Genomic DNA, 23,461 nt, shown 5'->3' with positions numbered 1-23,461 from the left:
TTTGACAACGGTATCTAATTGCAATTACTTTTTAAATAAACAGTAACTTGTTGATATGAAACCAAAATACGTTTGACTTTGTTTTCAACAGAATCCCTCATTAAAATTGTTCATTATTAACCTTAACTCTTCAATAAAAATTTCTGATTTTCGGCAACCACAAAGTCACAGAAATTTAAAATTGAAAAATCTTGATCATGTGGAGGTGAAAAATTCTAAAGTCCCACCACAACTTTTGAAAGATGGAGAACAACGAGGATCATGGGAACACTTGTTTATTTTTTTAATCTGAAAAACACAAAGTAAATAAAACAGAACACAATTACAGGCACATTGACACACACACACACACACACACACACACACACACACACACACACACACACACACACACACACACACACACACACACACACACACACACACACACACACACACACACACACACACCACTTTTTCACTATATCAAACAGTAAAAAAAAAAAACTACTGCGGGTGAATCTTTAAACCAGGCTGCTGACAACCTCCATCATTTTTAAATATATATGTATGTATACGTTTCTTTCCAGTGACATCAGGACAAAGTGGCTCTCCAGATAAGCAAGCCAAAAAACAAAAAAAAAAACAGCGGCAGAAATAACAACTTGAGTGGAATTTCATTCAATTAAGTGCAAAGCGGCTCATGACTCAGAGCTTACGTCAAAGTCATTTTTAATGGAGCTTTTCTTTTTGTTTTAACTTGAAGCTTTAAAAGGAGCTAGAAGCTTCTTCTTCTTCTTCTTCTTCTTCTTCTTTTATGAAGCTTACTAGCTGGTAACCAGGGCGGTTTTATATAAAGTGCGTTCAATTGAAGGGATCGTTCACTCGGAAGTGTCGCATTAGACTGTCATTAACTGTAATTAACTGTAATTAACTGCACCGACAGGCCTTCAAACAAACATTGGGCCCAAACTCTGGTTCCGCACGTCACCTTCGCTTTTGATCTCTCAAACATTCACAGTCTCCAGCACACCGCCTCCTGGTGCTCACTTCACTCAGTGGTTTGGTGGTTCAAAGTGCAGGATTCTGGTTGGCTGCGGGGTGCCTGGTGGGCGGAGCCCTGCTGCTCCTCGGTCAGTGATTGGCAGGTGTGCAGTAGAACTCTGGGAGGAGTTTTACTGCACATCTCATGACACACACTCCAGCTGCTTCTCCCCAGAACCATCTCATCCTCCTCCTGGAGCACGAGTTCTGTTTCTTCTCCGGTGAGGAAGTCACTGCTTGCTACAGAAGAAACAAACTGCTTCTCCATCTTCCAGCCACACCAGAGTGCCGAGGCTCCGCCTCCACCCACCTCCAACCAAACCCTGTGTGTATGTGTGTGTGGTTGGTGCAAACCAAGATCAAGAGTGCGCCCCCAGGTGGACTCACTGCACCAGAACCACCGCCTGGCCCGCCTCCGCCGGCTGGGAGACGGCGGCCGAGCTCCTGGTGTTGGGCCGCGGGCGCCGCAGGTTGAGGAAGCTGAGCGGAGCTTGCAGACTGAAGCTCTGCTTCGCACTGGAGGAGGAGGAGGAGGAGGAGGTGGAGGAGGAGGAGCTAGTGGAGGAGGAGGTGTCTAGACCTTCAGCGCCTTCTGCCCGCTCACCTGCAGCACAGATAAAGGAGGCCAGTGATTGGTTAGTGAGACTGAACAAAAGCAGCCAATCAGTGATCATAAGAACAGTTATGAAAACTGTCACGTGACCAATGACATGCAAGTGTTTGACATGTCCTTTGGATTGATGTCACATGACCTTCTGAGAGGAACCACAGAGAAGAACTAACTCAAGATAACAGAGGAAGAATTGAAACACACACACACACACACACACACACACACACACACACACACACACACACACACACACACACACACACACACACACACACATCCATAGATTCTGATGGCTGGTGTGACCCCGTGACCTCTCACCTCTCTCCAGGTCCGAGTCGGGCGACGACGCTCCGCTGCACTCGCTGCGAGGGCCGAGCACCGGCGACAGGAGGCCCAGGTCCGAGAGGGAGACGGTCGAGGGGAGGTCCAGGCTGCAGGGTCGACATGGAGGAGGTGGCGAGGAGGAGGAGCAGGAGGAGCAGGAGGAGGAGGTGCCGGAGGAGGAGAAGGCTGAGGAGTTGGAGAAGGGGCAGGGTGACAGCAGCTCCCCCTGGGGGCTGCTGGGAGAAGAACCTCGGCTGCAGGGGGAGTGACACTCCGAGTCCTCCTCAGACATCAGGAGGAGGTTCCCACCACCACCACCGGGGGCATCGTCCTCGAAACAATCCGACGCCACTGTGAGGAGCAAGAGGAAATGGAGTAGGTGGAGGAGGAGGAGGAAGACAGGGAGGGAGAGCGAGAGGGAAGAGAGTGAACTGTCACATCTCTCATTTTTCCAGACTAAAACCACAGCACTTGAACACACCTGCAAAACCTGAATGACATGCGTTTTTCTCACTGTGTGTGTGTGTGTGTGTGTGTGTGTGTGTGTGTAATAAAACTACTTCAATCAAGACAGCAGCAGAATAAGAAGAGGTAGAAGAAGAGTAGGAGGTGAAGGAAGAGAGTAAAGAGGAGGTGGAGGAGGAGATGAAGGTGGAGGTGAATGAGATGGAGGTGGAGGAGGTCTGGTCTTACTGGAGATGCCGTCCTCCTCCAGCTTGGTGCTGGAGTCGTGGTCGGCCTCCGACACGCCGTCGGCCTCGGAGCCCACTCCACGGCCCCGCGGCCCAAAGACCGAGCTGCGGCGGCGCTGGTGGATCTCATCAGAGATCTTCTCCAGGTTCCGGAGAGCCGTCTTGTACTGGACCTTGGCCTGGGTCAGCAGGACCTGCCGCTCGTCCACCGTCTTCTTCAGGTTCTGGAGATTCACAGGAAACCGTCAAACATCACTTTATTGTGTGTGTGTGTGTGTGTGTGTGTGTGTGTGTGTGTGTGTGTGTGTGTGTGTGTGTGTGTGTAACATGCAGTGACTGACAGGAAGGAAGACGTGAGGTGACCACGTACCTCCAGCTGCAGGTAGAACTTGGCCTTCATCTCGAAGTAGGGCCTGCAGAGGAGGAGGAGGAAGAGTCAGAGTGACCCAGAACAACAGCAGCAGCAGCAGCAGCAGCCACATCACCATGGCAACGCAGTGGGGGGTAGAGGTGGAGGGGCAGAAGAAAGGATGAACATCCTGCTGAGCAGCAGCAGCAGCGGCAGCAGCCGACAGAAACTGGAGGAGAACACTTGCAGCACCGAGTGAAAACGCCCCGATCCAACGCCGCAAAAAAATGAAATTGTGTTTTCCTGCTGGATTCCAACTCGTCCCAGAGAGTCAATGTTCGCGTCTGCCAGCCAATCAAAAATCACCTGGTATCGCTGATTGAACTGCTGATTGGTTGTCACACCCCAGGAGTGGGAACAAAAGACAATTGGCAAAAACATTTTTCAATTTGACATGGTAGTGACTATCAGCCTGGTGCTGAGGGATTCTACAGCGGCTCCATTTCATGGAGGTGGAACATTTGTAGCAGAGCAGAAGACGAGAAAACAACTGAATTCAATCAGCAGTAAAATGGAAAAAAATAAAAGTTGCGTGCCGTCATGGCAACAATGTTTTGTTGTTGTTCAAATTGGCTTTTAAAACATCCAGCAACAAAAAAAGGAACCCAGTCCCAGAGCAGCGCTGCATGTCCTGCTGAGGAGTGAGGAGTGACAGTGTGACAGTGTTTCACTCCTGGAAGTGAAGCTGCAGTTCACCAGCTAGCAGCTAGCAGCTAGCAGCTAGCCTCCAGCTAAACCCTGGCTGAAGCACTGTATAGAAGGGTTCTGATTGGTCCAGTCGTGCTGTGACCAGCCAGGAGGAAATTCAAAATGTAATATTTAACTAAATATCTATACATTAAACTTTAATCTTGAACTGTTCTGATTGAGTTGATCTCCTGGACTGGTCAGGGTCTGGACAGGAAGTGGTGATGTTCTTACTTGGACTTGTTGATGGTGCGTTTGAGTTTCTTCTCCAGCTGCTTCATGCGCTCCATGGCGGCCGTGTACTTGGCCGCCGTCTCCTTGTGCACCAGCTCGCTCCTGGTCTTGGCGTGCTCGGCCTCCATCACCTGCAGGGGTCAGCAGTGAGGTCAGCAGTGGGCTCAGCTTGGTCAGCTCCCTGTGTGTGCGTGTGTGTGTGTGTGCGCGCGTGCTGACCCGCTGCGTGGCATGGTTGAGCATCTCCTGCCAGGCTGAGTCGAAGTGGTTGTGGTCCTCCTCCAGGAGCCTCTGCTCAGCCAGGGAGATGGTCTCCTTGGCCGCCCTCAGGACCTCTGTGGCCTTCTGGAAGTCCTGGGTGGCCCCCTGGGCCTCCAGCTGGGCCTGAATACAACACAACACAACACACACAGTCAGTCACCTAAAGCTTCTCTATGAGGATCAAACCAACATCTCAGACTTCACTGTGGACACTTGATCAATCCATTCACTGCTTTTTGCAAATATATATGTACGTATGTGTGTGTATAAATATTTAAGTATATATATATATAATCACACACACACACACACACACACACACACACACACACACACACACACACACACACACACACACACACACACACACACACACACACACACACACACCTAGGTCTTCAGTGCTGAACATGTGAAAACAGTGTGTTTCTCTGCCGAGGCCGAGGTCACGTGTGGCGTCGTGCCTGCAGTAATGTTGTTCTCCACGCTGGGCCACATGATGGCGCCTCAGGAACAACCTCGGCCTTGTTGGGACTGGGGGGGGAGGGGCGGAGCTACAGTTGACGGCCAGTTAGCCATGACGACAACGGGCCCCTGTCATGCATGAGCCAGCGGGTCTCCGGGGGCAGGTTTACAGAGTGTCCTCTAGGTGGCGGCAAAGAGGAAAAGCGCTAATTACCTCCAGCCTGATGAGAAGAAAGACACCTCCTCTCTAACAGCAGCAGCAGGAGCAGCAGCAGGAGCAGCAGCAGCTCTGCTTCCGCTCTCTGGATCTTTAATTCTACTGCTGAAGAAGCCCGAGGTTAACCCCGTGTTTGTTGTCCTGCACACAATACAACTTGCAAGGTCTCCCACTTCCTCATCCTGTCACGTTGGCCAGGAGAAGAACCTGTGTGCATCATGCACACATGTATGCACACACAGAGGGTCACATGATTCTCAGGGGGAGGAGATGAAGAGACAGAATAGGAGCTGACCGGATTCATGCAACTAGTTTCTCATCATCATCATCATCATCATCATCATCATCATCCCAGCTAGTCTCTCCTGCTCACCACCACCTCCCTGCCTCCTCCTCTTCCTCTTCCTCGTCCATCTTCTTCTTGCTCCTCCTCCTCGCTCCACTCTCCTTATTTCTTTTTTAATCACTCTGCTCGCAGCCCATCAAACTTTCAGAGCTGCTGGGCTCCTCAGAGGAGGGAGGCTGATGTGTGAAGAACTGAGACGGTGGCGGTGGAAGGAGGAGAAGCAGCAGCAGCAGCAGCAGCAGCAGCAGAGACACATTTCTGAGATGAAACCATGTTCACAGCCTGAGATCCAGAAGAAGCTGTGACCAAGAAACATCCTTCTGCCACTTTCCACCAATCAGAGACTCCGCCCCCCTCTCTCCCTCCCTCTGCCTGACAGAACCACATCACTGCTTGTTTTTTGTCATCCTAGACACTTTGATCCAACAACAACAACAACAATGAAGTGGGTCAGTGGATGTGAACACACACACACACACACACACACACACACACACACACACACACACACACACACACACACACACACACACACACACACACACACACACACACACACACACACACACACACACACACACACACACCATCCAGCAACACAACATCCAGCACAACACTGCAGCAGCAGCAGCGACCCACTTCCTCAGTCGGAGGGAGGCCTGAACACTGAGAAGAAACCACAGTTCCAACTCACAGTGGAAGAAGAAAATCTAATCAAAGACCCAATTACACAACCCAGCCGACATGTCACACAACAGTCAGCCAGCGGGAAGAAAAACACCCAGCGTGTCTTTCATCCGAGACCAATTTAGCAGCAGCACAAAGACAAACACACGCTCGCTGACGACGACGATGACGACAACCACCAGCCTGGCCTCCAGCAGCAGGAGGAGAAGGTGCTGGACTCTGACTGGACCTGGAGTGGGAGACGGAGGTGCAGGTGGTGTTGCAGTGAGCAGTGGAAGCTCCAGTGAAACCAGCAGAAGCCACTGTGGCACCAACCTCTCTGAAGGTCGAGCCTTGACCTCTGGACTTTCCGCTCTCTCTCTCTGCTGCTGCTGCTGCTGCTGCTGCTGCTGCTGTGATGTAGCGGCAGGGCGGATGGAGAGGAGTTTGTGGCCAGTCGGGGAGCTGCCTAAAGATGACTCAATGGACCAGGTGCTTTCTGAGTCAGCTGACTAGTCTCATCTCATCCAGAACCTGGGCCTGGTTGTTTGGCAGGTTCAGAGAGTCAGGAGAAGGTTCGCGACTCTTCAGTGCTCCTCCTCCAGCCAGGAAGAGAAGACCTGCTGTGGGGGGAGAACCAGCGAGCCGAAAGACCGGAGCAGCTGCTGAGAAGCAGCTGTGGGAACCGAACCTGAGGAAGTGAAACCTTCACATCTTCAATCACCTGAAGCCGAGCCTGCTGACCACATCTCTGGAACTGAGCCACTGCTGCTTCCTCATTTCTCCAAACATGGACCGCAGGCACGTACGGATGGAGAGTGATGATGCGTTACTTTTACCAGATGTTAACGCAAAACCACAACCATCCAGGGAGCAGCGACCAACACTGATGCCCACTGAGGTCCAGGCTGGAGGACAGAGTGCTGAAGGTTGCGGCTGCGACGTCAGCTGGAGATAAAACTACTGATCATCCCGTCAATGCAAAAGCAGCTTCCGCAGACAAGGGAAGTGAGATGTGAGAGTGTGAAGTTCCTCATCAGCACTGTGACAGAGTGAAGGCTCCACTGGCTGCCAGCACTATTAGATTATTTTAATATTATTATGAGCTGAATGGAGGTGATGACTCCACTCCACTCTCTGGCCGTCTTCGCCGTTTGCGTCTCATGATTTGGTTTTTCAGAGAAACAGCCACATCAACAACAACCAACAGTTAATGAACAGCCACTTACTGACTGGATGAAAGCAGCTCGTTCATCATCAGACCTTCAGTGGTGACCTCTGACATGACTTCTATTTTCAGCAGCAAACAAGTTGATGAGTCGACACTGCTGCTGTGAAAAGACCAGGCCCTGACTGACTGGTTGACTGGCTGACTGACTGACTGACTGACTGGTTGACTGACTGGCTGGCTCTCTGGTTGACTGACTGCTTGACTGACCTGTCTGGCCAGCCGCCGGGCCTCCCAGTAGGGTTTGGACTCGTCCACAGCCTTTGCGATCTTCTTGAGCAGCTCGTCCAGCTTGACGGTGGCCTCCACCAGGACGGAGCGGAACTTCTGCCTGGCGTCCTGCAGGTGGAGGAGAAGAAGAGAGAGCCCAGTCAACCTCTTCCAGAAGTCAACTGAGATCCGATGTTTGGCCCTCTGCCAGGAGACGCTCTGCCGACTGACTGATTTGAAGCCAGATCAGTCAGTCGGCAACATGAGTAAACAACACTGCACTTCACCTCTTGCTGCCAGAAGATTGAACCACATCATCTCAATCAGCTGCCACCTCCTTTGATCTTATCAGCGAAAATTCTACCGCCCAGCGTCGAAAAAACAAAAACGCTTGATGCTCATTGGCTCCCTGGCTCACAGGAAACATGTCGCCTCCTCTGACGCAACGCTGCTCAAGTGAATATTTTCCAGGCAAGAAAGTGCAACTTCCTTCTCCTCCTCCTTCTCTGCCGAGTCACGAAGCACGACTGAACCATCAGTGGAAATGACTGATGCTCCTGACTGAAGGTCACACCAAGGGTGCGTTGCTGCAGGCTGAAGCTGTCTAGTCTATGTTCTCTGTACTGGCCAATCATCAGAGGGGAACCTGAGGGACACTGAGCTCTCAGCTGCTTCTCCTCCCAGCCCTAATCTCCCCAGTGTTCAGCTGCAGAAGATAAGGTGACGACGAGTGCGAGCAGGAGGTCGACGTTCCTGCCTGCTGATTACATCTTCACCTTTGGTCCAAACTTGACAAAGTTAGATGTATTAACCCTTTAGAAGGAGCGCTGCTATCAGGGAAACCAAACCTCTCAGTTAAAGTGCAGCAGATCTTTGGTAGGAGGCCGGCTGATAATTCTTTCATAGGCTCACGCTGGTGATGCCTTCAGGTCCACAGCTGAACTCAAAATAACATCAGTGTGTAAAGACGCACAACTGGTTTTGATTCTGTTACAGCAGAAACATCATCTGTGTGGAAACAAGGCTTGACAATGCAGGTAAAGTGGGTCATGAAGACAGAACCACGTCCCTCCTCCTCCCCCTCCTCCTCGTCTTCCTCAAGCTCCCCCTGCTGCTCCTCCTCCTCCTCCTCCTCACACCTCCCTCAGTGTCTCTGAGGATTCTGACTGCAGTGCAGCATCTCCGTCCTCCTGCTGTGACTGCTGCCTGTCCCCTCCAGCGCCTCACAGCCTCAACATGACAACAACTGGACAACATCAGTCCCCTCACGCTGCCTCCGCCCTCAATCTTCACAAGCTACTGTACTCACAGTAGAGGGACACAAGACGCCTCGCTGAGAGCCATGACAGCACATTTTTTTGACATGACTTGAAATTTTCATTGTCAGTGTGGACTTTTACCTCCATAAAACGCACACACTCACATACTGCTGACCGACAAAAATGTGGGCCATAACACTTTACTGGGCCTGAGGACACTCAGAGCGCCCTTACGCAAGTTCCATTTTTAATTATTTGCGGCCTGAAAAACTGTCTTGACCTGGTGTGTGTGCGTGCGACAACATCTTCTTAAATACTTGATGTAACGTAACAGAGCAAATCTGATCTAAAGTGTTTCTCTTCAACATCTGCAAACAGAACTGCAGTGTGTGTGTGTGTGTGTGTGTGTGTACTGAGTGACTGACCTCCAACTCGGTCTCACATCTGTTGATGTCGTCGGTGGACTGGTTGAGTTTCTCCAACTCGCCCTGCAGGAGGGAACAGGGAAGTGATGAGTGATGCTAAAAACGTCATGCAAAACAGAAGCCTCGTTTTGAAATGAACGTGCGGAAGTTCATTCGAATTATCGCATTTGCAACTTCCCCCAGCAGATGTTCCAAATGTTACCCCCACGACCCATAAAAGATAAAGCATAGAAACACCGCTGGATTAGAGAGTGTCACACGGCTCAGCCGTAGAAGCGAACAATCACTTCAAAGCAAGTGTTTGCAGACAGCAGCACAGTGGGAGGAACGTGTTGGAGAGGATGGACCAAGAGAGAAGAGCGACAACAGGAAGTGAAACTGTCCCAACACCTGACAGCAGCTGCACTTCACCTGTGTCGACACAGAAGTAGCAAATATAGAAACTGGAGCAGGTGGTGTGTGTGTGCATGTGAGAGAGAATGAGGAACACTGTTTCTGAGAATCACCATCACACACACAGCCTGCTGTGACATTCACGGACAACTTCCCACAGTGCAGAAAAATAAATCTATTGTGTTTTTTTTTTATTACAGAATTATTTAAAATGAATAAATAAAATAAAATAAAATAAAGTGGAGACCTGGTGATTTCATCCTTATAAGAAACAAAATTCCAAATAGTGATGTGTGATTACTGTGCGATAATTTAAATGTAAAAAAGAAGGAAAGATGGACTTTCCATTCTTTCAGAAGCTAAACTGGAACTCTGATGTTGTTTCCTCTGTTCAAATCGTTCAGACAGGGACCAACAGGCATGTGTAAACCAATAAAACGGGACTGAAGCTGATTCTGCTTCACCGTCTTCAGCAGAAACGCAACGACCCTCCGGGAGGAAACAATGGCAGCAGCATGATGCTCGGAGCGCCGCCGCTACCCAGCTAGCCCAGCTAGCACCGTTAGCCCAGTTAGCCGCATCACCGAGCAGCCCACCTGGATCCGGGGGTCCACCTCCTCCTCCTCGTACTCGGCCTCCTCGTCCTCCGAGCGGGGGTCTCCCTCCAGCTGCTCCATGCCGGCGGGTGGCGGGGGAAGGAAGGATGTCACAGCCGAACAAAGAGGCAGCCGTTCCCGCTGCTGACCGCCAGGGGGCTCCGCTCCGACTGCCTCGGTCACTGCTAGTCCACAGCGGGGTCTGCAGGTCCTCCGGTGGCCGGAGAGGAGTGTGAGCTGCGGGGAGGAGGCTCCAGCAGTAGCAGCAGCAGCGGGAACAGCCTGCCTGCCTGCCGGCCTGCTTGCCGTCGGTGCTCCGGAGCGGTCGGTGCTGCAGTCGGTGCGTCCTCCTGCTCGGAGCTCGACCCACTGACACAGTCTGTCCGTCTGCCGCTGCTGATGGCACTAAACACCGAGCCGCTGCAGCGCCGCCACGCCCCCTAGTGGGTGTGTCTAGAGGCTACGGCGACCGATACGTGGACAAAAGAGTCCTAGCGAGTCAAGGGAAGATAAAGCGTGTTAATCGGCTCAAGTACGACGCAGACACGGGTTTTGACGGAATTATGGCATATTTATGGTTGACAACACGATATCAGTCCACTGTGGTTGTGGATAAGACATGGATGACTTTTTGAAAAAAAATAAAAAAAAATAAAAAAAATACTATCCTGAGTGTCCACTGCCAAAAAAAAAACAACAATTTAATTTTAACAGAAAATGTTCCGTTGGTGTTCATTCCTTTTCCCTTGTTCAATATTATGTCATGTCTCATAAGATGCAATGCATGCACCATTATTATAGCAAAGAAATCCTACATTTCATGCTACCTAAGTTCCATGTCTAATGTAGCAGGAACCTCCTATCGCTACAGGAATCAAACACATTAGTGACGGGAGTTATAAAAGTTGATCAAGTCTGATACTGTCTGACTGGCGTGCAGAATAAATGAAGGCGTAGCACTTGGCTAACACCGCCACAATGACTAGTCAGATTTTCATCAATGATCTGACCCAAATTCAGCAAACCACATAGATAGTGAGTGAGTACTTGAGTGTGTGCTGAAGCACGGCCGCCTCGTACTGGGAATGTGTGTCAGAATGTGCAGTGTTTGACACACATCTCAGCAGCTGGAACACAACTGATCAAACCACATCAAATCCATGTTCCCGGGGGAATAAATTAGCTTTTGACCTTGAAGGGGGACGACCTCTTGAACCTCTTGTTAAAGCACAGGGCAGGTTGAGTAATGTCGAGAACAATGACACCAGCCGGTGATTCAATCAGGCACAATTCAATGGAGGAGTTGTTGCTTGGACTCACACACACACACACACACACACACACACACACACACACACACACACACATACACACACACACACACACACACTAGATGTGGACACAGAGGCATTAAACTAGATTATATACAGTCTGTCTTTATCAAATTACTTTTTTATGAGTGTGTGTTCCTACTGCAGCGGTGACAGACTGTCTTGACTCCTAATATAATCTGCGGCGGATTCTATGAAAACTGATATGGGGGAACAACTTGTACCATCCCATCTCCCACTCTATCTATTCTCAGATCCTGTTTTTTTCTTCCTTTTTTTGGAATTCCCAGAGCATAACACAGTGAATTAAAAAGAAAACACACTCTAGTTCTGCTGAAAACAGCATATTTTTATCCCTCTGTTTACAGCCTCCTGCAGCTAAAAGGTTCCTCTTTGGTTGAAGGCCGCGGGCAGTTAAGTAGTTAAATTATGTACACGACTGTTTTGCACATTCAGCAACAACAGCCAAGACTCAAAACCCAAACTCCGTGGGCGCTGCTGAATGGAACCAATCACTTTTGTAAGTTTGTATGTGGGGTTTTTTAATAAACAAACACTCAAATGAGTCAGAAACCAGCCAAAAGAGAAGCTTTATTGGAGAGTTGATCCTGGATGAAGGGATTGTGAGACCCCAGTTGTTGAGAAGCCGTACGCTGCTGCTGAGTGGGACGTGTGTGTGTTTTGTGGGATCTGTGCAACAATATGAATTATTCAAGGCCTCATGTGAACTGGGCCAGCAGGACTCAGCAGGACTCAGCGGGACTCAGCGGGACTCCACAGGACTCCACAGGCCTCAGTGGAACTCTGGGACTCAGCCCATTCAGCAGATTCTCAATAGCAACAGAAAACCCAGGTTTCCGTCCAGAGCTGAAGCAGGAGAAAAGGAGAGAAGAAACTTTTCTGCTTTCTCTTCCAGAACTGATCTGAATTCCAAAACTGTTGTCTGAACCTCATTTGTCTGTTTGTCTGTTTGATTTTGCATGTTGTGATCCCTCAATTAAAGAGGTTTGGCCTCAATCAGCTATCATATTTCTCCGTTTCAGCCTTTAATAATTAAATAATCATTGTAGATTGTTGGTGGTATGATGGTATGGTTAGAGTTTCTATTGTTGTTCTTTCTCTGCACTTCTTGAGTTCCTGGGTCAGGCGGCTGTTCCTGGCCTCCAGCTCCATCTTCTCGTCAGCCAGAATTTGAGACTCCAGGTGAATTACATTTTTTCTGCCAAGCCAATTGGTCTTTTTCCTTCCTTAGCTGTTTTTTTTGTTCTCGAGCCAGTTGGTTTATCTCTCTCAGGAGCTGGCGTTTCTCCATGTTCTCCTGCTGCAGCTGGCCATCCTCCGGTCCAGCCCCGCTCCCCAGCTCCTCCCACTTTCTCACCAGCTGCTCCAACACTAAGATCAGATTGTCGCAGACGTTGTTGTCCTTCATCGGCCCGCTGCAGTTGGCTGAACTGCTGGGAGTCTCACCTGTAGGACACGGAGGGGGAGAAACTGACTGAATTCTTCCAAACTGGGGACGGGGCCCTGGACTGGAGCTGCTGGTGAAGCTGCGACACCTTCAGGGTCACAGCTCGGTCATGGTGTTTGTGTGGAGGAGTGAGACTCACCTCCACCTCCGAGACGGAGAGAGACATTGAGAGCAGCCTGTAAAACGCACAGGAGGCCGAAGCTGACTGCAACCACGGTGATGACCTTCGACTCTCCTGTTGTCCAGATGGCAGGAAATACATTGCATTGAACATCACATTGAAAAAATATGTATTTTTTGTGCGTGAGCTGCAAAGGCACAAAACATGGACGAATGTTCAGAGGAAACTGTGACTGATAAGATCTGGTGTTGTCAGGCCCAAAACTGCTCTGTACTTCCCCACTGGTGTGACTCACTGAGTCAGACGGTCTTTTTTTTAGGAAGTTAGCCTTTGTTGTCATTAATATAGTTCTCAAGTTCCTAAACTTTGTGTTCAGCTCAGAAAGCAGCGAGCTTAGCAGGATTGAAACAAACAACAAGATGACAATAAAGAGGACGCAGAGCAGATTGCACACAAACTGACACAAGTTGACAAGCCTTCTTTGTTATAACTTTAAAAAACGGTGGGAGTTGATTTTAAAAACTCCTGCCTGTTTTTCACTTCATTCTCAAGTCAGGCTCACCTGAAGGGCAGGTGTTGGTTTTAGTCCCTCTGCTCCTCTCAGCAGCCGGTAAGTTGAGGTAGACTCCCGCCTCCATGATGAACCCTGCCGGCACAAAACACAACTGGCCGAGTCGCTGACTGCCACCAACACTGGCTCTTCACTGGACAGCTTTTAGCCACTTGCACTTCCACAGTCGTCGTCATCACTTCCGCTCCATCCCAGCAGGTGATGTAATGCACTAGCTGCTGCACTGACGTCAACGGACTCATGACCGAAAGTTAAATAGCTGATGACTTTCTTCACAAAAATTCAAATGAAACCTTAAATAAAAATCTCCTTCCTCTAATATTTTTTTGTCTTCTTGTGGTCCTAATCCTCTTTCGTAAATCGTAGGTACAAATCTTGTATCACTGAAAAAAAAAAAAAATCCTGGAAAAAAAAATCTGCAAATGCAAAGTTCAAATTACATTTGAAATTTATTTGCTCTACTGGTTGCAAAATTTGTGCTGCCTATTGACAACTCGAGTATCTAAACCCTGCGGGCTGTTGCCCTGACAACCTGATTTTTTTTCTTTGCGGGAAACCTAAATTAGGACACACACACACACACACACACACACACACACACACACGCACACACACACTACGTGGAGGACATTATTTGGGCCCTACAGAGGCTGCGCAACATTCCAGTACATATAAACCTTTGGTTTATTTAATCTGGTGCTCCCTCTTGCTGTCGTAATTGCACTACCATCAGTGTGCAGATTAAATGACCATGACCCATCTCCCACTCTACAGGATGGTTGTTGCACTGCAACTCCATTTATTTTACAGATAAAACGGTTTTCATCCATCCTTGAAATATCTGAAGCAGCTGGTCAACATCTACAGAGAGTAGATTCATTTGGTTTAGGTGAAATAAGGAAGTATGACCAACTGTAAACATTGAAAGAAAATACATGCTTTAGACACTTTCTTAACTTTTCTCCAGCACTCTCTTATGGATGGACATGTGAAATAAAAGTAGTGAACCAGTGAAAGGAAGCCAAGACAGTCACGCAAAACCCAACATCAGGCAGCAGCGGCTCAACACCTGAAATCAACCTGAAATCAAACAGACAAAAAAAAAGACAAAGAAACGCTGGTTGTTCTGACCTGGTTGGAGGTTTTCTCTCCTCCCCTCAATCTGATCAGCAGCAGAACTGATGATGTGTCCCGAGTCCGTTCTGCAGCCGTTGGCCTGGGATGGTGATGGTGCTGCTGCCCCACACAGCCAAACCGTTTGTTGTGCGTGTGTGTGTGGGTGACTAATGATTAACAACAACATTATAATGTATTACCATCTAAACAGAGAGAGGAAGTGGTTGCAAGCTGTGGCAAGATGGGGAAGGGCACAAACCCAAAGTGTAATGGGGGCAGCATCCTGCCACACGCCACTCAGGAACTGTGGATACAAGGTTTAAACTGTCCACACACAACTTTATTCTTACTCAAAATGAGACAAAGAAATTGTAACCCGTTTCAAACAGTGTGAATTTAGGGCTCCCCCCCCTTATTGACAGTCAGTCATTTTTAGTCTTTTTGAAACCAACTTTGGCGGTCCCTGCTGGCCAAACGATAGAATGCAGGGTATGTTTGTTTTTTTACACTTTCTCATCAGCCTCCCCCATCGGAAGCTCCGCCCAGGTTCATTTTAATGTTGCCTTAAAAACACTTTGAGGTAAAAGTGTCAATCATAAGTCAACACAAATGTAACAGAGGATGACAATGAAGTGACGTGATGTTCATCACACTACTGCTGCTGCTGAGTACAGGAAGTGTACAGCCCCTACTAGAGGCTAAAGGAAACGCAGCTGCACTCACCCACCCACACACACACACACACAGACCAGCAGCACCACTTCAGCCCTCTGACTCTGTCGTCTCCACCTTCAGCTGCCAACTGTCCGACAGAATGGTTTGTTTGCTGCTGCTGCTCATCACTGTGTCATCGGCCCAGACTGAAGGTTGGTGAAGAATCCACTGAAATGGATCCGTTTTTTTTTCTAATTTAAGACACTTTGAAATAGACAAAACCCAGTAGCTCTAAACATTTGCTGTTTTAATTCCACTAAAGATGAAGGTTGTACAATCTTAAATTCTACACCTACAGTTTGACGGTCAGGAAAGGAGGTTCGGGGTTGGTTTGGATAGTATGTTGGTGGAAGACAGGAAGTAGATTTGAGAGGTCATCTGGGCTCGAGACCAAATTCTTTGAAGGTTGTGAACGTGTGAGATGATGTCAGTAGCTCGCAGTGATGACCTTCATGGACCTTCTTCCTATTGTCCATTCAGAGAAGGTGGAGCTTCTCTACCCGAAGAGCAGCATGAAGGCGGCCAGAGGATCGTCGGTCCTCCTCAGCTGCGAGGCTATCTACGACCCGGCGCAGTGCGAGGACGTACACGTGGCCTGGTTCCAGGACGCCACCGAGCTGACCAGGCCACACAAGTACATCACGGAGGTGAACGAGAGCTGCATCAGTGAGCCGGTGAAGAGGTGTAAGAGGCAGGTGGTGACAGAGATCCTGGACCTGCAGCCAAGGGACGCAGATCGCTTCCAGTGCAAGGCCCTGTGTGTCGGAGAGCTCTCGGCAATGGGACATTTCATCGACATCACCATCACAGGTGATTCACAGTCTGGGTGTCCAGAAACGACTGGAGCTGTTCTGGAGCTACGGGAGAGAATCCAGACTGGGAATGTTGCCAACTGCAAATTCTAAGTTTGTTTTTGTTTCTTCTTCTTCTCTGGCAGGTTGATCATCAGGGGGAATTTGTCTTTGTGCACCACATCTTCAGCTTCAGACCCTCTCCTGTCCTCACAACGCTGTAAAGGTTTCTACTCGATGTATCATTGCAACATCATCTCTGCTCCGCGTCGTCCATCTCCTCTATTTCACTTCTGCAAATAAAACACTGACGCAGGTGCGATTTGGTTGAGTTGCATCGTTTCTTCTTCTGCGCTGTTAGAAGTGTTTCCACCACCACGGAAATAAAACCTGGTGTGTGTGTGCATGTGTTGGGGGAGGGGAGGCATTGCTGCTCAATCGGTGTTCTAAACAGGAAGCCACCTTCACACCCTGCAAGACACACACACACACACGCACACACACGCACACACACGCACACACACGCACACACACACACACACACACACACACACACACACACACACACACACACACACACACACACACACACACACACACACACACACACACAGTTAAAGTCTTTCTAATGTGGATATAAAGGCTGTGGTGCAGTTAGAATAAACCTCTTCTGTTTTATTAAAAAAAAAGACTAAAAACATTTAAAAGAATTTACACAGTCTAAAATTGTGAGGAGAAAATGTTTGCTGTGAAATGAAATGACACTTTTGAGGGTTGGCTCCTGTGGCTTGCAGGCTGTTCACTGTGTCCTGAAGGTGGCGCTGAGAGGGTCATCAGCGGTTACCCTCCAATCACGGCTCAGATATCGCTGGTCGTCCGCCGCCGTCTCTTCTCCAGGTCTGGATCAATTCAAAGCGTCTGCGGTGTCGGTTCTTCCCGACTGAATCCTCCTCCTGGCAGGTTTCTCATGGTGAGGGTTCATTCACCTGCTGCGCCGTGATTGGCCGGCGGCTTGGTGAACTTGCTCTGCAGGAAGACTCTGGGGACACAGAGGCCCTCCTTCTTGTTGACCGTCTCCCTCAGGACGTAGTCATTGGCCACGGGGTGAAGGCCCGCTTCCTGGAACAGCTCAGCCAGGAACTCTGAGATCAGACGGGGAGGAGTCAAGCGAAGGGGCGGAGCCTCAACCTCCATTTTCTCGCAGCAGTTTCTGGGTCATGGCGAGACGGTATCAAAGATTCGTAAGGACTAGACGTAGATTCTAAGAAAGTCTCGAAAAATCCCGTTGAAGACGAAGCTAAGGTGAAAGAGGGCATTGACTTTACCCAATGCAACATCCTTAGCCTCCAAAACTGCATTCTTGACCGGTACCGTAACTTGAATTCTGATCCTAACCGTGACTCGGACCCGAATCCTAAACCTAACCGTCACCCGAGTCCTGATCCTAAACCCAAGCGTTGACTGATTGATTTTATTTCACTCATGCTTGCAGTGGAGCCTGGGCCACTCGGACCCTCCATCTCTTCCGACGAGAGTTGGAGAGAATCTACGTCACTTCATTATGAATCTTTGATACCCTCCAGCCATGACCCAGTTTCTGAGTGTTGCTGCCAGCGCAATGAGTTGCTAAAACTAATTTTAAAAAATCTCAATGAGTTTTTTCACATTCCCTGAATGCTGACCTTTAGAGAAGAAGTAGGAGCGAGTGCCGTCCTGACGGACATAGAAGTTCTCCCCCAGCTTGCTGCCAGCCTTGAAGCGCAGCATGGCGTGGTCGTGCAGGCCGTAGTCCCTGAACAGAACGCTGCCCCCTGGCTTCAGCACCTGGGAAGACACACACTTTGGGTCACATCTTCTCAGGTATCCCGACGTCGTACACGGCAACTGCAGGTCCCTGAGACGTCTGACCCTGCTGATGTTCTGCAAGACCAGCTTCATCTTGTCGGGGTGGACGGCTGACAGCACGAAGATGAGGGTGACGACGTCCACGCCGCCCTCGGGGACGTTGTCCCTCAGGTCGTCTGAGGTCAAGTCACACTGGAAGCCGCAGCAGCGCTCGGGCACGTAGAGAGGGTGTTGCTGAGGAGAAGACAAGAAGACATTCAGGTGGAAGTGAAGGGAGATCGCCAAAGCTGATCACATCTGCAAATCTCCAATGGGAGAGTGGAAGATTTTCATTTAGTCTTTTTGAAGCAAAAAATGGCCTGAAGCTAGGGTATGAGATTGAAAATAAACAAATGAGTAAATAAATAAATGAACAACTAAATAAAATATTTATTTCAAATTGACCGTAACCTTGACAAAGTCAACAGCCCGAGCCGAGAAGTCACAGGCGTAGACGAAGATGTTGCGGTCCTCCTGCAGCAGAGGGAAGATGCAGTTCCCGACTCCACAGCCGGCCTCCAGCAGCACCAGCTTCTGGGACTCAAACTGTGCACGCCGACAAACACGACAACACAATGAATTCTCCGAAGGAAACATTGTACACTGGTTCAGCATCAGCACTCTCTACTCATGCAAGCACGGAACAGCTTCTTCAAACTGAAGGTTTAGCAGGGGAAAAAGCATCACCTCTCTGCAGGCTTTGAGCTCCTCGAACTCCCGCGTGGTCCAGTGCCTGTCCTTGAAGAAGTGCGTGGAGTTTCTCTTATAGAACAGGTCCCAGTTCTTCTGGGCTTCTTTCTCCAGCTTCAGCTGCTTGAATTCAGACACCAGAGCCCTCTCGTCGGCCAGCCTGTGCAGCTCCTCCGGGCTCAGAACTCTGCCGGTGGATGACTCGCCCTGTCCGGGCACTCGGGACGACGACTCGTCCTTCAGTCCCACTGCTTTTATTTCTCGACCACAATGAGCCGATTCGACGTCACTTGGGAAACTTTGGTCACCCAGAAGAGCCATGATGACGCTTGCTCGCTGTCAGAAAACAAAAGTATCACCTTTTATTGATACAACCAAACATTTTGTCTTCTTGCGGAAGTTTCTCGGAGTTCAACAACGATCCACATACAGACGTTAAATGAAAACTAATTTAAAGTTTTCAGCACTGCGGACTCGCTCTCCCTATTGTGCGTCCTTAAATTGCTCCGGGTAACATCTAGTATTTAGATTATGTTCCTCTTCAATGCCAAATTGATAACCACTGCTATTTAGACACTGATTAAACAAGATACTTTGAAGAAAAACTAACATGTTATCAACATTCATTATCAACTTCGTCACATTCATATAAACTGGATAAAATGGAACAATACAAAAAAATAATCCGATTTCTTCGGCCATATTTCATCCGCCGGACCAGAAGCGGAAGCGGAAGAGGAGGAGCCAGACACGGCGGGTTGTTGTGCTAATCGTTAGCCACAGCGAGCTAACTTTGTTCCGTAGTCGAACCTTTCTAACTGTCTCGCCCAAGTTCCCAGATGAGGTCTGGCTCTGCCGAACATTTTAAATAGATCTGAAAGTTAATATCGTTGTTTTTGTTTATTGAAATTGTCCCCAAACGAAGGGAGAAATGAACGGAAGCGCCAACCCGCTGCTGGACAAGGAGGAGCACATCCTGAAGCTCGGCGAGAGCTTCGAGAAGAGGCCCAAGTCTTCCTTCCACACCATCAGATGTGAGTCTGAAAAAATGTTTGTTTTATGTGTTTGTGTGTATCAGTTTCACTGGTTGGCGCTGGTCCGAATATCTGCCGGGCCAGGAGAGACAGAACCGAGCTCGGTGTCGAGCTGACTGATTTGAAGAACGTAAACAAGCGTATCCGCCCACCGCTGGGCGTCCCAGCAACACGGTAGTTGGAGAAATTCACTTTCTTTTTTTTTTTTTTAGTTGTATTGTTTATTTTATATACATTTGGTCCGTTGTATTAATGTTATGTTTTAGTGGTTTTGTTTTTACTGATTTTTTTCTTTTCTTAGTAAGTGGCAAATTTAGTTTGCTTTGGTTTGGTTTATTCTTTATTTCATTCTTTATAAAAGAAAAGAAAAACAATTCAATATAAATACAAACTTTCTCTCGTCTAGAATGAAAGGGAGCAGAAAGAAGAATACCTATCTGCCTATTTATTCCCAGAAAATTATTTACAAAGAACGTAATTTTAAAAACGACAACATAAACAAAACAAATGTAACAGTCACATTCCTTTTCAGTTCCCAAAATACAATTCCGATTATACCATACAAACAACAACGAAAAATGACAATGGTATGACAATCAAACATAACCAACATATTTCATTATATATGCAACATAACATATAACATACTAGCGTTAATTATTTGTTTAAATGTAATGTTTGATTTGGATTCTTTGGTTTCTTTGTTCAGATTGTTCCATAAGCTGATTCCTTTAACAGAAACACACAATTTCTTCTTGATTTTTTATTTATTTATTTATTTTTAAAGATCTCTGTTCCTATTAAGTTATTATTGCTTTCCCTCTCTTAAAAAAAAAAAAAAAAAAAAAAATTCTGAATGTTGAGTTTAGGCTTTACACCGATCATATCGGCTCTATCGGATCGGCCGATATTTGGCATTTTTTGAAATGTTGGTGATCGGGCGTCATGTCATAAATCTCCGATCAATGACGTCATGGTCGTGTTGAAACTTTTTAAGTCTGTCTCATTTACTCCAAAGTAGTTCCACAGCGTCGACATGTTTATTTGTTTGTATCCGAGGGCTAATGATTCATGATTCAAAAAACTTCATTTTCGTCTTCGTGCCTCTTCCCGTTTTGTAGTACCTCGCGGGGGAACGTCGGCAAAAAATTTCAACACGACAAATTGAATCGGGCACTTGGAAAAGTTACACACGGAGGAGCATGTCGAGTTGAAGAAACGCAGCGCGGAGAAAGAAAAAGAAAAGCAAACTCCGAAACGGATGCCAAAGCGAACAACTTTATTGATACTCAGGAAACAGCACATAAGTATATAAGTACATAAACAAGTCATTTAAATATTGCTCCTCACGTGATCGGATCGGTGATCGGTTATCGGTTTATTTAAACTCACTGATCGGTGATCGGCACAAAAATCGTGATGGTGTAAAGCCTAGTTGAGTTTACCTCTGATGCTGTAATCTGCTTATGGTCCTGTCGTGTATCTGGATCATCACACCACACATTGACCCACACAGCTCACTCAAGAATGTCTTCTCTCTGCTGTCCTCGCTCACACTAGATGACTTCAAGCCAGCTTCCATTGACACCAGCTGCGAAGGGGAGCTGCAGGTCGGGAAAGGAGACGAAGTCACCATCACGTTACCTCACATATCGGTAAGGCTGAGTGTGGAACTGGAACATTCTGGAGAACAAGCTGCCTGGATCTTACAAACAGAAATGAAAAAAAAACAAACGTTTTTTTAAAAAATCAAGATTCTCACTGTAACATTGAAGACTAGCTCTTCTTCATCTTCATCCATCCACTCAAATTGTTGTTGTTGTTGTTGGTTCAGGGCTCCACGCCGCCCATGACGGTGTTCAAAGGAAACAAGCGGCCGTACCAGAAGGACTGCGTGCTCATCATCAACCACGACACGGGCGAGTTCGTGCTAGAGAAGCTGAGCAGCAGCATCCAAGTCAAGAAGACCAGGTGAGAGCTGAGCACCACTCTGGAGCCTTGCTGAAGCTCACTCTCATGCAGCAGCTCCTCTTCTTGTTGCGCAACCTTTTATGTTTTGTCTCAGAACTGTATCTTTGGCTCCATCTTTTGGACATTGACTATCACTGCATTCTTTTGCTATTTCTGGAGAAGACGTATGTTCGGACTTACACTTCATTCATTCAGTCAGTGGGTTCACGGTGATCGGACTCTGCCCGCTGTGTGTTGTGTGTCTGTGCTGCTGCGCAGGGCGGAGGGTAGCAGTAAGATCCAGGCTCGGATCGAGCAGCAGTCGGTGCGCTCCAGCCAGCCCAGCGCTCAGTTCCGGGCCCCGACTAAACCTGGGAGCGGGGTGAAGATGTCCCCGTCTCCGTCCAAGGACAACCCCTCGCCAGAGCCTCAGCTGGACGACATCAAGAGAGGTGCGCAAGTCCCCACAGCACACACAAACAGCACAACATAGTCTGATAATTTCCAAACATTAAAAGTTGGATGCTTCAGATTCTTTCAATCTGAATGTTTAAAGGTGCCATATTCACCTGCTGGCTGGCTGATGGTTATTTATGACCTCTGAGCTCCAGTGGAGCGGCGGAACATCATCAGTTCTACCAAAAAACGTTTCTGCATTTGTGGATGCTGCGTTTAGCTTCCTGCTAAAGCTAAAAATGTCAGTAACACCTGGCTTTAGGTGTGGTCGTCAACCAGGGCCCATTGTGACATCACAAGGGGCTCTTTTTGGAGAAGGAGGACAGAAGGATGGACCTTTCTCACTCCTGTGGAGTTCAGTGACATCAGGGAACATCGGCAAAGTGAATTTAGCAGAATGTGGGACCTTTAAACAAATACTTGGACGAAGGTGTTAGTGGAGGCCGTGACCTTTGACCTTGCCGCCTGGGTGTGCAGAGCTGCGGGCCGAGGTGGACGTGATCGAGCAGATGAGCAGCAGCGGCAGCAGCAGCAGCTCCTCCGACTCGGCCAGTGCCTCGGGCAGCGACGACGACAGCGACGGCGGCGGTGGCGAGCGCGGCGGCGGCGGCGAGCGCCACGCCCAGCGGCCGCTCAGCCAGACCTCACCCAACCGCCATCCGGTGGCCAACGGAGGCGCAGACAGGCAGCAGGGCAACAACCAGCTCATGAACACCCTCAGTGAGTAGCGAGCAGAGAAGCTTCATGCTGGTTCTGAAGTCTGAGCCACCTCAACTGAGCATGTACCGCCATCTAGTGGACTGAAAATGTATTTTCCAGTGTAGATCAGACGGATGAGACGAGATGAGTCCATCTGGAAAGGGACTCTTTTTTTTAACATTTGTCTCCCTCTCTGGACAGGAAACGACCTCCAGCTCAGTGAGTCGGGCAGTGACAGTGACTAAGCCCCGCCCCCCACCGCTGGAGATTTCAACTGTGCTGATTGATTTTATTTTGGGACAACTTTGAAATGCTGGCCAGCTCGGAGCTCTGCAGAGTGTATTTTTATGATGATTAGATGTATATTTTGTTTTTTGTATAGAAGAAGACTCTAGAAGAAAATAAAGAAGCTTTTACTGGAGAGGTTTAGAAGGACGGCCTGTGAACTCGGAGCAGCTCGTTGCATCCACTCGTGCTACCCTTGTTTTGTCTTCATGGACACTGTTGTGGTTGTGTTGGTAACCCTTTTTTATTAGCGTTGTGTCGACTTGCGTTAGGACACTAATGTAGAGGAATATTGTGTGACCC

General features: G+C 48.4%; 3 protein-coding genes and 1 long non-coding RNA gene across 7 annotated transcripts; 1 reads left to right on the top strand and 3 right to left on the bottom strand.

Moving 5' to 3' along the window:
• Positions 1-259: 259 nt before the first annotated feature.
• Positions 260-10,500, bottom strand: sh3bp5b (SH3-domain binding protein 5b (BTK-associated)). 2 transcript variants are annotated; one of them, XM_076028521.1, is made up of 9 exons: positions 10,049-10,500; positions 9,060-9,122; positions 7,376-7,504; positions 4,202-4,366; positions 3,983-4,113; positions 3,023-3,065; positions 2,654-2,876; positions 1,904-2,311; positions 260-1,627 (listed from the first exon to the last, which is right to left on the bottom strand). In XM_076028521.1, the coding sequence occupies exons 1-9, from the start codon at positions 10,127-10,129 to the stop codon at positions 1,407-1,409; spliced, it is 1,464 nt and encodes a 487-aa protein (XP_075884636.1). In that variant the 5' UTR covers positions 10,130-10,500; the 3' UTR covers positions 260-1,406. The 2 variants fall into 2 exon arrangements, with proteins under 2 accessions (XP_075884636.1, XP_075884644.1); XM_076028529.1 differs by having other exon boundaries at positions 1,955-2,311; positions 10,049-10,494.
• Positions 10,501-12,613: 2,113 nt separating this feature from the next.
• LOC142889947 (uncharacterized) lies at positions 12,614-13,686 on the bottom strand. Its single transcript, XR_012927026.1, has 3 exons — positions 13,531-13,686; positions 12,987-13,082; positions 12,614-12,846 (listed from the first exon to the last, which is right to left on the bottom strand). It is a non-coding gene; the product is annotated as an uncharacterized LOC142889947 (long non-coding RNA).
• A 3,123-nt stretch (positions 13,687-16,809) lies between these two features.
• mettl6 (methyltransferase 6, methylcytidine) lies at positions 16,810-19,824 on the bottom strand. 2 transcript variants are annotated; one of them, XM_076028570.1, is made up of 6 exons: positions 19,684-19,824; positions 18,732-19,070; positions 18,456-18,590; positions 18,069-18,239; positions 17,843-17,984; positions 16,810-17,302 (listed from the first exon to the last, which is right to left on the bottom strand). In XM_076028570.1, exons 2-6 carry the CDS (start codon positions 19,053-19,055, stop codon positions 17,139-17,141), a joined length of 936 nt encoding a protein of 311 aa, XP_075884685.1. In that variant the 5' UTR covers positions 19,056-19,070; positions 19,684-19,824; the 3' UTR covers positions 16,810-17,138. The 2 variants fall into 2 exon arrangements, with proteins under 2 accessions (XP_075884685.1, XP_075884690.1); XM_076028575.1 differs by lacking the exon at positions 19,684-19,824 and adding an exon at positions 19,165-19,394.
• On the top strand, positions 19,471-23,296 carry eaf1 (ELL associated factor 1). Of its 2 annotated transcripts, XM_076028591.1 has the most exons (7): positions 19,471-19,578; positions 19,660-19,768; positions 21,329-21,423; positions 21,603-21,739; positions 21,998-22,170; positions 22,652-22,894; positions 23,075-23,296. In XM_076028591.1, exons 2-7 carry the CDS (start codon positions 19,666-19,668, stop codon positions 23,116-23,118), a joined length of 795 nt encoding a protein of 264 aa, XP_075884706.1. In that variant the 5' UTR covers positions 19,471-19,578; positions 19,660-19,665; the 3' UTR covers positions 23,119-23,296. The 2 variants fall into 2 exon arrangements, with proteins under 2 accessions (XP_075884706.1, XP_075884702.1); XM_076028587.1 differs by having other exon boundaries at positions 19,495-19,768.
• The last annotated feature ends 165 nt before the right edge of the window (positions 23,297-23,461 follow it).

Source organism: Nelusetta ayraudi, unplaced genomic scaffold (assembly GCF_046127955.1).
Source record: "Nelusetta ayraudi isolate G7.1 ecotype Tasmania unplaced genomic scaffold, CSIRO-AGI_Nayr_v1 ptg000003l, whole genome shotgun sequence".
Taxonomy (NCBI): domain Eukaryota; kingdom Metazoa; phylum Chordata; class Actinopteri; order Tetraodontiformes; family Monacanthidae; genus Nelusetta; species Nelusetta ayraudi.
Note: the sequence above shows the minus strand (reverse complement) of the source record. Positions and strands in the feature narration are given on the sequence as shown.

Excerpts from the sequence above, each read along its gene's own strand:
- sh3bp5b (XM_076028521.1), bottom strand. The coding sequence starts at position 10,129 with ATGGAGCAGCTGGAGGGAGACCCCCGCTCGGAGGACGAGGAGGCCGAG. Across the intron at positions 4,114-4,201 it reads TCAACCATGCCACGCAGCGG|GTGATGGAGGCCGAGCACGC; the intron begins GTCAGCACGCGC and ends TGACCCCTGCAG. Across the intron at positions 1,628-1,903 it reads GAATCTATGGATGTGTGTGT|GTGAGCGGGCAGAAGGCGCT; the intron begins GTGTGTGTGTGT and ends TCTGTGCTGCAG.
- mettl6 (XM_076028570.1), bottom strand. The coding sequence starts at position 19,055 with ATGGCTCTTCTGGGTGACCAAAGTTTCCCAAGTGACGTCGAATCGGCT. Across the intron at positions 18,240-18,455 it reads GGGCTGTTGACTTTGTCAAG|CAACACCCTCTCTACGTGCC; the intron begins GTTACGGTCAAT and ends TCTTCTCCTCAG. Across the intron at positions 17,303-17,842 it reads CTCCTACTTCTTCTCTAAAG|AGTTCCTGGCTGAGCTGTTC; the intron begins GTCAGCATTCAG and ends GTCTGATCTCAG.
- eaf1 (XM_076028591.1), top strand. The coding sequence starts at position 19,666 with ATGAACGGAAGCGCCAACCCGCTGCTGGACAAGGAGGAGCACATCCTG. Across the intron at positions 19,769-21,328 it reads TTCCTTCCACACCATCAGAT|ATGACTTCAAGCCAGCTTCC; the intron begins GTGAGTCTGAAA and ends CGCTCACACTAG. Across the intron at positions 21,424-21,602 it reads TCACGTTACCTCACATATCG|GGCTCCACGCCGCCCATGAC; the intron begins GTAAGGCTGAGT and ends TTGTTGGTTCAG.